General features: G+C 41.3%; 1 protein-coding gene across 1 annotated transcript; it reads right to left on the bottom strand.

Moving 5' to 3' along the window:
- Nucleotides 1–12,730: 12,730 nt before the first annotated feature.
- LOC131248115 (E3 ubiquitin-protein ligase ATL4) lies at nucleotides 12,731–14,859 on the bottom strand. Its single transcript, XM_058248171.1, has 2 exons — nucleotides 14,723–14,859; nucleotides 12,731–14,661 (listed from the first exon to the last, which is right to left on the bottom strand). Exon 2 carries the CDS (start codon nucleotides 14,609–14,611, stop codon nucleotides 13,634–13,636), a length of 978 nt encoding a protein of 325 aa, XP_058104154.1. The 5' UTR covers nucleotides 14,612–14,661; nucleotides 14,723–14,859; the 3' UTR covers nucleotides 12,731–13,633.
- Nucleotides 14,860–15,091: the final 232 nt, after the last annotated feature.

Raw genomic sequence — 15,091 nt, 5'->3', positions numbered from 1 at the left:
TGAAACACAATTGAACTTCCACAGTGCATATCTAAAACTCGTAACTCGAACTAATCAACTCGACTTGCTGAGTTTTGGAAGTTTGTTGTGCTGTGAACTTTGAATATACAACACTCAAAAGTTATTCGGTTGGAGGATAGGTTTTTCTTTTTTGCTCAAAGGACAACTAACACCATCCCTCGTGTGTTTTCCAAATAGCACCTTTTGTGTTTCAAATATAGTCAGAAACCACCTGTTACTGTCCCAAGGGTTTAATAGCCTAACTTTACACATTCCGTCAGTCTTGGGGCTTTTGGCGCATTGGTTAGGTTCTTAACACCAGAGGGAATGCCACCACAACATGGAAAGGGCTACCCGAGCAATCAGAGTGTAGCCGCCAAGTGGAAAGGGCTACCTAGGTAACCAGAATGCAGCCACCATGCCCTAGAAAGGGCTACTTGGAAAAGATGCCAGAGTGAGTGCCGCCACAGAATCAGCCACCGGTAGGGTTGTACATGAACCAAGCTAGCTTGGTTAGCTCGCTCGACTCGACTCGAAAAAGCTCGATTCAACTCAGTTCGAAGCTGTGTTCAAGCCAAGTCGAGCTGATTTTTTGAGCTCGTAAATGAGTTCGAGCAGGCCCCAGCTCGACTCGACTTGGATCGAATCCAGCTCGAATCGAACTCGGATCGAACCAGTTCGGTGACTCGATTACTTTGCCAATGATGTTGCTTACCAAGTGTTTGATAAAATGACTCAACAAAGTGTGGCTGGTGGCAAGGAAGGTATGTACATGAAACAAATACCCTTTTTTTTCTTGGTTTTTATGTTGCTTAGAAGGTGTTCGATAAAATACTTGTAAAACCATTGCTTCTGTTTCACATACAGAGGGATTTTGAAGGTGTCGTCCAGGTGTTTGTGGAAATGCCTCAATGGCGAACTCGGCCTGAGCTGGCCGAGCTACTGATCGAACCGAGCCGAGCCGAGCTAGCCAGTCAGGCTCGAGGACCGAGCCGAGTCGAGTTCGAGTTGAGGTCAACCAGTGGCCGAGCCGAATCGAGTTGAGGCCAGCTTGACTCGGTTCGACTCGATGTACACCCCTAGTCACCAGGATGTCAGCTACGGAGCGTGGTGGAAGGTTACAGTCCCAAGGGTTTATTAATAACCTAACTTTACACATTCTATCAGTCCTGAGTCCTGGGGCTTTGGGCGCATTGGTTAGGTTCTTAACACCACCCTTTCCTTAAATTTTTGCATAGAAATACTAACCATAGTGGGGTTAGTAAAATCATTTTAAGAAATGACAGTATTGCTCCTCTCCCAAATCTCCAAAATCCCAACCCTAACCCCGACCTCTCTTTTCTCTCTCTTCTCCTAAATCCAAACCCTAACCCTACCCTCTCCAAAATCATGAGTTAAAAATGTCTCTGTCATCAACAACCAACTATAACGACTCTAACATGGTTCCATCATGTTTTGTTGATGGATGTTAACCACAGGGTGGCTTTCGACTAAATATAAAAAACTGAAGGGGGAGGGTGTTATTTGTCTTTGAATCAAAAGAGATGGATGTCAAAACCTCTTTTTTAAAATAGACACCACCCCATGTTTTTTTACATTTTGAACACACTCCAACTTCCACAGCAAAGACTACCATCTGTTAAATGGACTTTCTCACAGAATGTGAGCCTTTTGTGTGTGTGGTCCAATCATAAAATATCAATTAAAGGGTTAAGATTGAAAAAAGGACTGTTGGTCGATCTACTTCAACGGTCAATGCCTGTAGCCAGCTTTGCTTTTTTTCTTTTTCGTTTTTTTAAATTACACACGCACACACACCCACACACTCACGCTAGTGAATTTTCACCACAATTGGATACTCGAACCCTTGACCGGGTATTGAAACTCCCGAGAGTCTTGGATCCTTACTCTTTTGCTCGGATGGTAGACTCTCAGGAGTTTCAACACCTGTTGAGGGTTTTGAGTACTCATAGGTGGTGAAATCCCACTCTGGCGTGAGTGTGTGGTGGTGTGTGCGCGTGTGTTTAAAAAAAGAGAAAAAAAGAGTAAGGATCCAAAAAATGCATGTAGCAAGCTTGATGAGCAGTGAGCCACTAGATCAGTGGACCAAAGCTTCATAGAGGTGTGGGCCACTTAGATCAGTGGACCAGTCTGATTATTACCTATGACCATCTCACAGTGGGGGCCACCTTATGCACCTGTCAGATGTCCCACACACTTGCCTTGTTGGCACGTATGTGCAAGCGGCGTGTGGAGTGCCATGTATTTATGAATGTGTCTCCAATGATCTGAATTGTCCATTAGGTGGGCCCAACCATTGATGGGAGACTAGGAAACCACACTATCCATAGCGGTCAGATTTTCGCAGTTTTAACGTGTACTACTGGGGCTGGTAGTGGGGTAAACATGTCACGTCCCGAAATTCGGTACCCGAGTTGGCCAGGCTCAAACCCGAATTCTAGGACCGTGAGTTGTACTTAAACAAAATATAGAACGTAACCCACATTATAATCATGTATTTTCAAGGCAATTAGAGCAACTAAAAGAATAAAAATCATTGTCATTGAATAATGTCCACTAATCAATTCTTGAATCTTTAATTACATTGATAAAAACTAATAATAATAACAAAATGCATTGAATTTTAGGAAATCCTCAAATAGACAAAAGGAAAGTTTTCAATCTTGTCCAATTGGCTCTTCTTACACAGACCTTACAAAACAATCTATAAGGGTGTGAGCGGGACGGCTCGTAGGGTCACATCATTTCTAAAATTGAAAATCCTACTTTAACACTAATACAACTCAATAAAATAAATATGATTAATTACGAGTATTGAATCGACATTTTATATGACAACAATAATAATCTGTTTTTCATAATATGAAAATAAAATAATACAGTCATCTAAAATCCTTTTTGGTTCAATCTAGGACAGAGCACCTGTATGTGTTGATCCTTTTAAGGAATGACCCTTGGCAGAGTACCGGTGTTGATCCTTTTAGGTAATGACACCTGGCAGGGCACCAGTGAATAAACTTTTATGGTAATACCCAAGGTAGAGCACCCATGTCGATCCTTTCGGGTATGGCCCTGGGCAGAGCACCCGTACCGTGCTAATCCTTTTGGGAATGACCCTGGGCAGAGTATCTATAAAAATATAGCGATTCTTTTAGGGCAGAGCACCCATAAATAAATAATATGGTGATCCTTTTGAGGCAGAGTACCTGTAAATTCAAATACATTATACATCATCTAATAATAAAGAAATAATTACAATTTAAACACATAACGATAATTAATTGAAATTAGTTAATAACTCAAATAAATTACCTTTATAATATGCAATTAAGAATCAAATAAAATAATATGCAACTAATGACAATAATCAAATAAATTGAATACATAACAAATAATCAAAACAATTTATATGTTAACGTAAAATTTCCAACAGGGAAGATCACATACCCGATTCAGTGTGACATATCCCATGTATGGCTGAATTATGTAAGAAGATCTAAGATTGATACAACTGCGGTCCATTCGGCCTAATTAGATCAAGTTCAACTTAATTCATCACAACGGCACTTGGTGAGCGTTTCACTCTATGTGAAACGCTAAAGATCTCTACATGAAAACACATATACTAATACTTCTATTATCTTAAAATTTATATATTTTAAACTTGAATCCAACTACATCAACACATCGACTCGCTGAGTCAACTTGGTGAGTCGACTCAATGAGTTAAGCTTTATGAACTACAACTATGAATTGATTCATAAATAGGAAACTTGGGAGGGAAGCTTACTTGATAGATGGCGTATATGGGGTTGGATTTTAACCTTAGAACCGGTACAGATAGATAACACAGTTACAAGAGAACTTACGGTGCAACTTTGATTGACAGGAGGATAGTAAGCTTTAATGACGATTTTCTGTTCTCGGCATATTTCGATGTAGCAATCTTTCTAGATGACATGGATTCATCCTATGAAGCTTTTAAATGGTAGAGAATAATATATACACCCATTTTAATGGTGGTTATATGGTTGAAGAGTTTTTTATTTGCTTACGTTGAAGAAGCAGAGAGAATATGAGAATTGGTGTTTTACGAGTAGTTGGATAAAATGCACTGGATGACTAGGATTATTTAGGAAGATTTCACAAGAATTGCCAGATATGTATGTCATGCGTGGCTTTACTGCTGCGAGAAGGATAGAGTCGTGCAGATGGAGTCTTGTAACGTGCGAATTGCAGCTGGAAATATGATTGATAGATGGGGTCCATCATGCTAGTCAAGAGGAATCAAATCCGTCTATCAGTTTTATCAGTTTTGTAGGGTTGAAATGGTTTAAGAGCTCAATTTGTGGCTCGATCGGAGATTCAAAGTGGGTCACACATGAAATTTCACAGCAAAATGCGTCAATGGATAAGGTTTCATGATGATCCGGTTCAAATAGGCAGTATGGATTGGGTCGATGGGTCCTAGCTTGATGAATGGGGTATGGTTGATGGGTTAGGGCGTGCGGCTACGGGTGCAAAATGCAACCGAATGAGGAAGAGAATGGGAGAGAAGGTTGGGAAGGGAGGTTAGGTCATGCGGTGATGTGCACTAGCATGTAACTACATGTTGTTGTTGTTGTTTTTTTTTTTCTTTAAAAAAAAATAAAATTAATTTTAAATGACGGTGGGCCCTGCAGAGATAGCAATATAAATCCACTCAGTCCATTATTTTTGCTCGATCATACTAGGGCATGGGCCCAAAAATGAGGTCGATCCGAAGTTCCAATGGGCCACATCGTAAGAAACAGTGGAGAGTGAGATGGCCACCATTAAAAGAAATGGGTTGTTACAAAACATGGGTCCATGCGTGGACTTCTAGATCTAGGTTTGGTAGAGATTTTTATATACCCCAGCCCAACCACGGGTCCAGGCCTTTATGACTGCTTTGGGCTAGCCTGTGAGGCTGGATTTCAATCCCGATTATAAATGGGCTAGGCCTGGGATGCCTTTTAGGCCTTTTTGATAGATGAGCCTATCCTGGCCCAGACTAACCCACCTGAGTCTACCTTTCATTATCTGTTGGGATGGGATCTAATTGCTTGAAGAAATGGGCCCACTCATTAATAAAGTATTGCAGGTGGGTCCTATGTTTCCTACCAATGGCTGTTCTTTTGTCAATTAATAATAGTCACGTTTTGAGATGTGATTTTGAATGGGCCTAGAGCCCAGTATCCAGGCCCATGCATCAGCTCTAACTGACTTGGGCTTTGTTAAGAGCGCATCAGCCTCTCCTAGCTTGGCCTGTTTAGGATTTCAAGGGTATTTTTATCATACATCATGCAGACGGACCACACTTAAGGAATAGTCTATATCTTGCACAAAATCGGGTGCCCGAGCTCGCTCGGGCCAAGCTTGGGCCTTTTGATTAGCCCGTCATGGGCCTGGGTTGGTCTTGAGCCGAGGCTGATGGTACGTGGGGCAAGGGATATGATATGGTAGTGCAATCTCCTCTCCATAGGACATGTGGCAGGGTGATATCTCTCGATCAGGCCCACTTAATACACTAGGACGGATGGCTAACAATTTAAAAATTAAACCCATGAGACGATCACGTCCCTTACTTTTTCTACAGTTTATCTCACTACATGACCGATAATTGTTTTTTTTTTTTCATAGTCACTTTAATATCTACAAATAAGATGGATGGGACAAATAGGAGTGATTTTTGAGACATGAACCATCTACACTAGGCCCTGCATGTAGCTTGACCCGATTGATACATCACTCTGCCATGTGTCCCATGTAAAGATAGATCTACCATATTATGGTTCTCTCCTTGATTAAGTGTGTTGTCCATCCTCTTGTGTATGTTCTACTTTAATTTAGTTAGAATGGTGCATTTCTTAAGTACGGAGCAAATATAGTGTTGGGTCCATGTCTTTAATAGTTATCAAACTTGCGTTCCTTTACATGCGTGTGGAGGTGAGTTGCGTCATATGTGCTATTTTTTCCATCTTTACCTGTCATGAAATGAGATGAGAAATGTGTAGAAAAAGCTGTAAAGAATGAATCTTAAAATGTTGGTTCGAAGAGTTAGAGAATTCCCCATTTGTTTTGGAGAGTGACAAGTCTTTTCTTCTTTTTTTTTTAAGGAAGAAATTAAAGGTTTTTGTACATATGAAAAGGTGATCTGAAAACAAATGTTAGTTTGAAAAGAGAACTTGTAATTGCATTTGTGGTTAAGTTGATTTGCAGCTTGTAATTGTTTTCTCCTTGATTGAGAGAGTTTTCCTCATAAATCGATGTCCTCTTCTCTAACTCGTCTTTTGATTATCTTTTGTATGCCTATTTGGACCATTGGTTTAAATGGTATAAAATTGCATTAGATGTAATTAACACTATTATTATACAATGATTACATGTTTGGAATCAAATTCTTCTAATGGGAAATACACTATATTAAGTGAAGCCCGTGTTTGATGGACCATCAAATTGTAATAAACAAACTACCTTTCACAATTGATGCCAGTCCCCGGTACATATGGACGGACTGTGGATAAAACACATGCATCAATGTGGGGGTGCCCACAAATATAGTAGATTTCAAAATTCATAAAAAATTCATGCAGTATTTACTATATCATCTAAATAATATAATATGGGATTAATTCAATTCTTCTATCGTTTCCAAATGTCAGTTGGAATTTATTAGACTAAATGCAATTTTATACTACCTAATACTAAGGACCAAACAGGCTGCCCTGTTGTGGTTGCATATTGGCTTGTATTGTTTTATCGGTGGCCTTGTGTATATGAAATTTCTTAATTTCATACTACCTAATACTAAGGACCAAACAGGCTGCCTTGTTGTGGTTGCATATTGGCTTGTATAGTTTTACCGGTGGCCTTGTGTTTATGAAATTTCTTAATTAATTCATATAAAGAGAAGAATTGCCCATCTTCCCACCGCCCTTGGAGCAGTATTTCATGTGCGTGAGGTTTGATGGAAACACTTCATGAGGCTTTGCAATAAGATACAATGGGACTCTATCAAATGGATTTGGGTTTTTCTAATGATCCAAACCGTTGATGCAGCAGGGGTTGTTGATTGGAGGATGCTAAAAAAACTTTAAAAATGAAATAATTTAATCTTTGATTATACAAAGGTTGTTCATGTTCGAAGAAAAAGACTAATTTAGCGAAGGGTTGAATAATCCAATTAAGAGCTTTTATCTGTTGATTAACCACCATACAAAGTGTGACTCATCGTACGAACGGTTTGGATCATTAGAAGATGACCCAAATTCAAAAGAAAAAGCCCTGATGCATTGTATTGCATTAAGTATCCAAGCTTTCGAACAAACCCAACTTCTTTAATAACTGTAATACCCGAACATGTAGTGTCGTGTCGTGTCATCTTTCCCCGCCAACACCGCACTCATTTAAGAAATCAGCACCATTAAAACGGTAGGCCCCACCATTAAAATCACTGTTTTCGAAAACAAGCCCATGCGTACCCTAGGTGGACCACACCTGTACGTTGAGTCAGATGGTAGTTGTTTATTTATTGCAGCATTGTGGTCCACCAGATGAGCAGACTGGCCTGCATGTTGGGGGTTGGCAACTTGCCAGTAGGTGATCGGTTCTACTGATATAAGGAGCTGATTTTGATAACATGAGATTTTCCGTGCCCACACACGTGTGTAAGTTAGTTTTGCAGTAACATGTATACGGTGAGGTCCACCTGATGGATGGCTTCGAATATTTCACCTTTCTGCCACGCTTTCAATGGTGATGGTGGAGCAGATTACGTTATACATTGTATATCCACACCGTTCATCCGTTTTCCCAGCTCTTTTTAAGAGATGAATCCAAAAATGAAGTAGATCCTAATCTCATGTGGACCATACCATACAGGAAACAGTGGTGATTGACAGTTAGAAACTTCTTCTGTGCCAGAAAATTTTTGTATCAAGTTGACTTTTTTTTTTTTCCTTTCGTCTTGGTCTGTGTGACCTTATAATGGTGAGCCCTAGGAAGTTTTTAATGGTGGGTGTTCAATCACCATTATTTCCTATGGTGTGGTCCACCTGAGATTTGGGTCTACTTCATCTTTGGCCTAATCCCCTAAATTAATCTTGCAAAACTGATGGACGGCGTGGATATAGAATGCATACATCAAGAGAGGCCCAAGTTCAGGCTACACCATGTTGGATGAGGCGTGTGTGCATCAGCTAACTTGTAGACGCGTATGGGTTTAACAGAACTCTCTTAATTTCGTTTAAAACTTGTTTTTATTACTTCCTACTTCCCGAGCCATATATATTATTATCTCCATGATTGAGGGAGGCCCATTGAATGAACGGTATGGATTATCGCACACATCCACCACGTGTAGGGTGGAGGTGGGAAATAATAGATTTTAAATATGGAAGGACAGAAAGGCGCAGTACATGTAACACGTGAAGTAGAGAGATCTGATCAACCAACATGAGATAGGGCCATCAAAGCGGTGGTGGGTTTTCATAAATGCTGCGGGCCATTTAATCGGAGCGGATTTCCTGCGAAAGCCTTCGGCAGGAAGTTCCTGCACAAGGATGCTGTGTGGGGGCCACCGAGATGTTTGTGAGAAATCCACCCCGTTCATCCTCTTTGAGAGCTCATTTTAGAACGTTGGACCAAAAATTATGTATCCAAAATTTAAGAGGGTCACACGAGAGGAAAGAGTGGGTATTCAGTGTGAATCGTTGAAACATTCTTTGTGCCATAAATTTTGTGTCAGGAAATTTTTTGGTATTTTCACTTCATCCCAGTGGAAATGACCTTATAAACGGTTTGGAACATCAAGGTGGAGCTCAGGAAGGTTTCAACAGTAGAAATTTCTTTCCCCAATTTTTCCTCTCGTGTGTCTCATTTGATTATTGGATCCAAATAAATTTTGGTCAAATTCTCTAAAATGGGCTCTCAAAATGGATGAACGGGTTGGATTTCTCACAAACATCTCGGTGGGCCCCATCCAGCATCCTTGCGCACGAACTTCATGCAAAAGGCTTTCGCAGGTAACCGCGTCCCATTTAATCCGTGCTGTCACGATTCACAAGACTCTCAAAGACTCCCTCCCTCTCTGCAATAACTCTGTCGGAAAAATGCTATTAAAAAATATTGAAATATACAGATACATTGTCTGTTTGGATGTGTCGCGAGTTTTCATGATATCTATTCCGGGGAGTTTCTGTAGGCCGAAGCTGTTTGGACATCACCAAGATGTCCTTGTGACGTCCAATCTATCTTATCAGTTTAGTCAGGTGGGTGCGAACCTAACAATGAGGCAGCTCCAAAACTCTCACCGCTGAAACATTCATGGCCCACTGTTGTGTTTATATGTCATCCAAGCCTTTTATATGGTTATTATGATTAGGATGAACATAAAACCTAAATATCAGTGGCCCCAAGAAGGATTCAACGTTGGAGTTCAATTACTGCTATTTCTTGTGGTGTGGCCCACTTGAGTTTTGGGTCTGCTTCATTTTTGAGTTCATTCACTAACATTAGTGGGTAATACTGATGAGTGGAGTGGATTTCAAAACATACACCTCAATGGGCCCACCGAGCTTTGGATTACAGGAACTTACAGACAACTCATTTTCATCTTCGTTCAGGCAAGGTGTGTATACGCCATCTTGTACATACCCAAAGTTATACAATGCACGACTACTTTTATAATGTAGGTCAACCACATGGAATCTGTAATGCATGTGATTGCTGATTGACATATGTGAGTCATTTAAAGATAATGGTGGCTTATGGGGTGGTGCCTGTAGATAATTAAGTATAAATGGCTGATCATGTATAACATTTGGCAATTGTAGATAATTAAGTATAAATGGTCGATCATGTATAACATTTGGCATATGTTATACATGTACATGGAATATTGTGTTTGGCTTGTATCAGGCATATATATTCCAATCAACTTCAACAATCATGTTTGCAACACATGTTATCCTTGTTCCTTTCTTTCTTTTGTGTGTGCAAAAATGATACATGTTGTTAAATGAGGGTATATTATATTGGTTGGTCCTACGGATGGAGGCCAGGCAGATCAGATGGTTGGATTGTCTTTCAATGGAGAGAGAGAATGCCATGGAGAGAAAAACTCTTAATTTTTAGGGTTTTCGAAGAGCTAAGGGGGTGGAAATGCTTACTATAGTTGCATTTGGTAAAGCTTAAAAGTTAGGATTCACTTGGAGCTTGTATTTAGAATGCATTGGAATCAACATCACAAATCAAGATGATTCTGAATCCTTAATAATATTTGGCAGCTTGTATTTTAAATGTACTAAAATTCAAAAATAAAAATGTATTGAAATTTTATACCATATTTAAAAGAATTTGAATTTAATTATAAAATCAACTTTAATATTCTAAATTAGTTTACCCGTGATATTTGACAGAATGATTGTGATAAGTTCATGAAAATATATACTTTGGTAAAAAATGACAAAATTCCGAACATTAGATGGGCTAAAAGTATAGGATCTTAAATGTATGACTCACTAGCATTTACAACCGTCAATTTACATTGCCAATGTGCAAATTGTTCAGATAATTTCATTGATGTAATTTTAGTGATGCATCTAATCATTTGATTATTTTGAGGTATTATCACATATAAAATAGAGTAGTAGCCTAGTGACACATGTATTATGTGTGCAACTCTACTATCTTAAAACATAGCAAAAAAAAGCCATTTGATTCCCAATTTACAAGGGTGAGATTTCAAAACATAGTTTAGTAAAATTGTGTATTTCAAATACCTACAATTCTAAATTCCTTTAAATCCATCTTGCCAAACAAGTTTTGGATTCTAAACGTACTCAAATACACTTAAATTTATGTTGCCAAATGACCCCAAGTTTTCCCTCTCCCCTCTTAAATTGATTGCATACGGGTAACTAAGCTTTATCGTATTGCATAAACTTTGTTGGGCCCACCATGAATGTATGTGGCTTATCCATGCGGTCCATACTTTTGTTAAGCTCATTTTGGGGGTTGAGCCCAAAATTGAAGCATATCCAAAACTCAAGTGGACCCCACCACAAAAAAAAAATGTGGATAATGATGTCCAGGGTCAAAACATTCTTACGATCCACTATGATGTTCATTTATCATCCTACTTGCTCATAAGGTCACACAAACATGGCTGAAGAGAAAACACAAATATCAGCTTGATGTTAGATTTCAGTGGTAAGTCTTCAATCCACACCCACTGGCTCTTGTGGTGTGGTCCACTTGAGCTTTGGACATGCTTTGATTTTGGGCTCATACCTTAAAATAAGCTGTTAAAACGGATAGACGAGGCAGATAAGATACATAACTTATGGTGGGCCCCACAAAGTATACCGGTATGCAATCCTATTTCCTCCCCTCTTATTTATAATAAATAATCTAAAAAATAATCAATACAATATGCCCTCATCCTAACATGTCTTTACTTGCATCTAAATAAACTCGTGGAGATCACAGATGAATGGCTTGCTTTAGCTTCCTTATCAATACAATATTATGCCCTCATCCTAACACGTCTCTATAATAATCTAAAAAATACTCAATTCATTATGCCTTCATTCTAACAGGTCTTAACTTGCATATATACAAATAAACTCATGGAGATCACAGATGAATGGTTTGCTTTAGCTTACCTATCAGTGACTTACTTTTTCATCCCACGTGGCAATGTAATGAGTTCCAAGCCAATCATCAGCCAAGCTATTGCTTTGATGGACCACATGCACCCAAAACACACTGATCCGGCAGTCCTAATGATTCTAATGGAGGAATTTTTGGTAAGCAAATATATGGTTGCAACAAGAACTAACCAAAAGATCTTTGCCCACCCATTTGTTTCCTACAATATCCTTCAATCCATTATTAGTATTGTCCAACTGGTTTGATTGCCGTAATATGACTCAGTGTATGGCTATGATCCATCTGAAACTTTTATACACTTCCGATAAAGATGTCAAACAACCTAGCTTTAAAAGCCCAAGACATTTAAGGCAGTTAGAGGATGGTGCATCCATGTACCGTTAGGGGCAGTTAAAAGATGGTGTATTAATGTATATCAAGGGACTTAATACTTCCCTGTAGGTGTGGGGTTGGAACTTCAGGAATATACTGAGCAAGGGTCGGAGACGGACACTCGTACCGTCCCTAAGATAGACTAGGGAGGCCAGGCTTGATTTCCCGATCTCTGGGACAGACGAACTTGAGATTTGAACGTAAAACCTTTCGCTCTGATAACATTTCAAATAACTAATTGCTCTAAAAAGTCTAGCCTTAAGAGTGTGGTGTATCAATTTATACCAAGGGACTTGACAAAAGAGTAACAAATACTCAAGGTTTTCCGCATTGGAAATGGTAGCCGCAATGCTCACTATTGTTTTTTTTACAATACATGTCAATACGGCGGTTACAACCCCAAAATAATCGTTAAAGTCTTTTAAAAAAATCTGAAAAACCCGTATCTGTTATCCCCTATGTGAAGATTAACAATAATTACGGTTTTTTTTCTACAACGGCCGCTCCGATTTGAAAACATATGACAGTTGTCACCGTTAGCTTCACGTAACGATCTTTACAGCTCTGTAACGACCGTCACGGACACCATGCAAATACTCTACATTCAAACAGCCCATCTGAGCCACACCATGAAGACCACACGTGTAGAAATGAGGATGGTCCATTTACCAGATGGTTATCTGTCGAAATTAATAGGCAGCCGATGGTCTATGTCCAGCCACGAGGATGGCCCACCCAATAGACTGCATGTAGATGACCATATTTTTCTTTCAGCTACATTCTGTCGCATTTTATTTCTCTCCACTTAAATCAGACTCTCTACATTAAAAGCAGACGCGCTGGTGGTTGGGTATTTCTTCCCGAAATATTGAAGTAAAAAAATAAAAAGGACAAAAATGAAGATATTGCATTATGGACTGCACAGCCACTTCTGTCATTCTCAGGGACATTTCCGTAAATTTATGAAACCCATGCCATCTCTTCCACCCGCCTCTCTCCTACGCACCGACATTCCTTCTTCCCCAAAGAAAGCCCTACATTGACGGAAACACCCTTGGGACTTCTTCCTTCACGTTTGGGGCGTATCGGTAATTTGCGCGGTCGTTCTCAGTCGTTCAGGACATCACTCTAGTTTTACAGGAGAAACGCGTAGTGAACGCATCCAGCAAACATGGTGATTATACGTGCCAGATTAGCACACGTGTGTGGGATCCCGGCCGCTTATAATGAGAGGTCCACCGTGAAATATAGTCTGTACGTGCGCTTTTAAAATGGACCACTGTTCTTTTTTGTAAACGTTTGATCGAAATAAAGAGTAGATCGGCATGATTTTTGGTTTATGGAATCTGCATGATCTAACATGACCGATGAACGGCTTGGATCTTTTTATACGATGCGTCAGATTGCCACGTGGAAGAATCGACTCCATTGGAAAGTGCACTCCCGCGAGTTTGCTCAAGCAACACTAAAAACAACCTGGCGCCGGAAATCGAATTTCGTCGCCAAAATTACGATTCTCACCTAACTATTTCATCATAATTACCAATCATGCCCCTGTCAACCACCGGAAGAAATTGCTCCCCTCCTCTCCAATCTTACACCCCTCCAGGTCCCAGCTCCCGCTACCGGCAGCCGCACCAACGTCGCTCCGCCGGCTGGTTCCGGCGCCTCGCAGCCGGAAAGAAAGCGCCCTTGAAGAAGATAACGACGAAGAAGCCGACGAAGCGAGTCGGTCGACGTACTCCTTCAACCAGCCCCTCCCGCCAGCGGCCTCCGCCACTTCCGCCCCTGGCGGCGGCGGAAGCGGCGGCGCAGCAGCCTCCTCCTCCTTATCCTTCGCACCCCCGGAGCACTCCGAGGCGCCTGCGGCTACGACAACGACGACCTCGTCGTCGTCGATGATGTAATCGAACGATCCGACTGAGTAGGACCTCCGGCTGCCGTTGCCGGAGTCGGCTGCACCCCTCCGGCGGCTGACGCTGCCGATCTCGATGCGGAAGCTTTCGCCGGCGGAAAGGGAGGTCTTGGCGGATTCGGGGGCGTCGATGGTGGAGCGGCAGAGGGGGCAGGTGCGGTTGGATGAGAGCCATGTGTCGATGCAGCGGGCGTGGAAGGCGTGGCAGCAAGTAGGGAGGAAGCGGAGCTGGTCGTGGGGCTCGAATCTGGAGAGGCAGACGGCGCAGTCTGGGGCAGATTTCTGGAAGGCGGTGACGGAGTCGAAGGAGAAGATGGGGAGGGAGTCGATGAAGGTCTGCTGGTCGTGGGACACGTGGCGGTCGGCGATTGGGTGGTGGGGGTTGGGCGGGGAGTAGGGGTGGCGCAGGCGGTCAATGTAGCGTAGGAGGAAATGGAGGGAAGCGGAGATGAGGAAGACGAGTGTGAGGATGAGGGCGATGATGAGAATGCTAGGGTTTAAGCCCTTTGAAGAAGGAGGAGTTTGGGTTTTGGTAGGGAGTGGTGGTGGTGGTGGCGGAGGTGGAGATGGGAAATCGGAAAGATATTGCAGAAACTGTCGATGAGGCATTTCTTCATTCACTTGGGAGTTGTTGTTTCTTTCTTTCGCTTGTTGTGTTCGTGGACGGTGTGGGTTTTGGTGGGATTTATGGAAGAGAGAGAGAGAGAGAGAGAGAGAGAGAGAGACGGTGTGGGTTTTGGTGGGATTTTATGGAAGAGAGAGAGAGAGAGAGAGAATTCGCAGAAGGCGGGGTATAAATGAGGGAAGGAAAGCGCAGATGAAGATGTTAGAACGATGAATTCACGCTCACTACCGGCGTTGCTGTCAGCAGCAGTAGCAGCAGCCAGCGAGAGAAGGCCGAGGCCTCTCGTGTTTAAATGCTTGAGAAATGCTCTAGTGTGCTCTGAGAGCACTTTAAGTTATAGTGCTCCTAGTTTCATCTGGACACTTGTCAATCCGATCGATTGATCTGAACTATCTATTAAGTTCAGAAGGGCTTTTATGAGTTACTATGAAAAATTCACACTGCTCATACGAGCCAATCCATCT

The sequence above is a fragment of the Magnolia sinica genome, chromosome 6 (assembly GCF_029962835.1).
Source record: "Magnolia sinica isolate HGM2019 chromosome 6, MsV1, whole genome shotgun sequence".
Lineage (NCBI taxonomy): Eukaryota > Viridiplantae > Streptophyta > Magnoliopsida > Magnoliales > Magnoliaceae > Magnolia > Magnolia sinica.
Note: the sequence above shows the minus strand (reverse complement) of the source record. Positions and strands in the feature narration are given on the sequence as shown.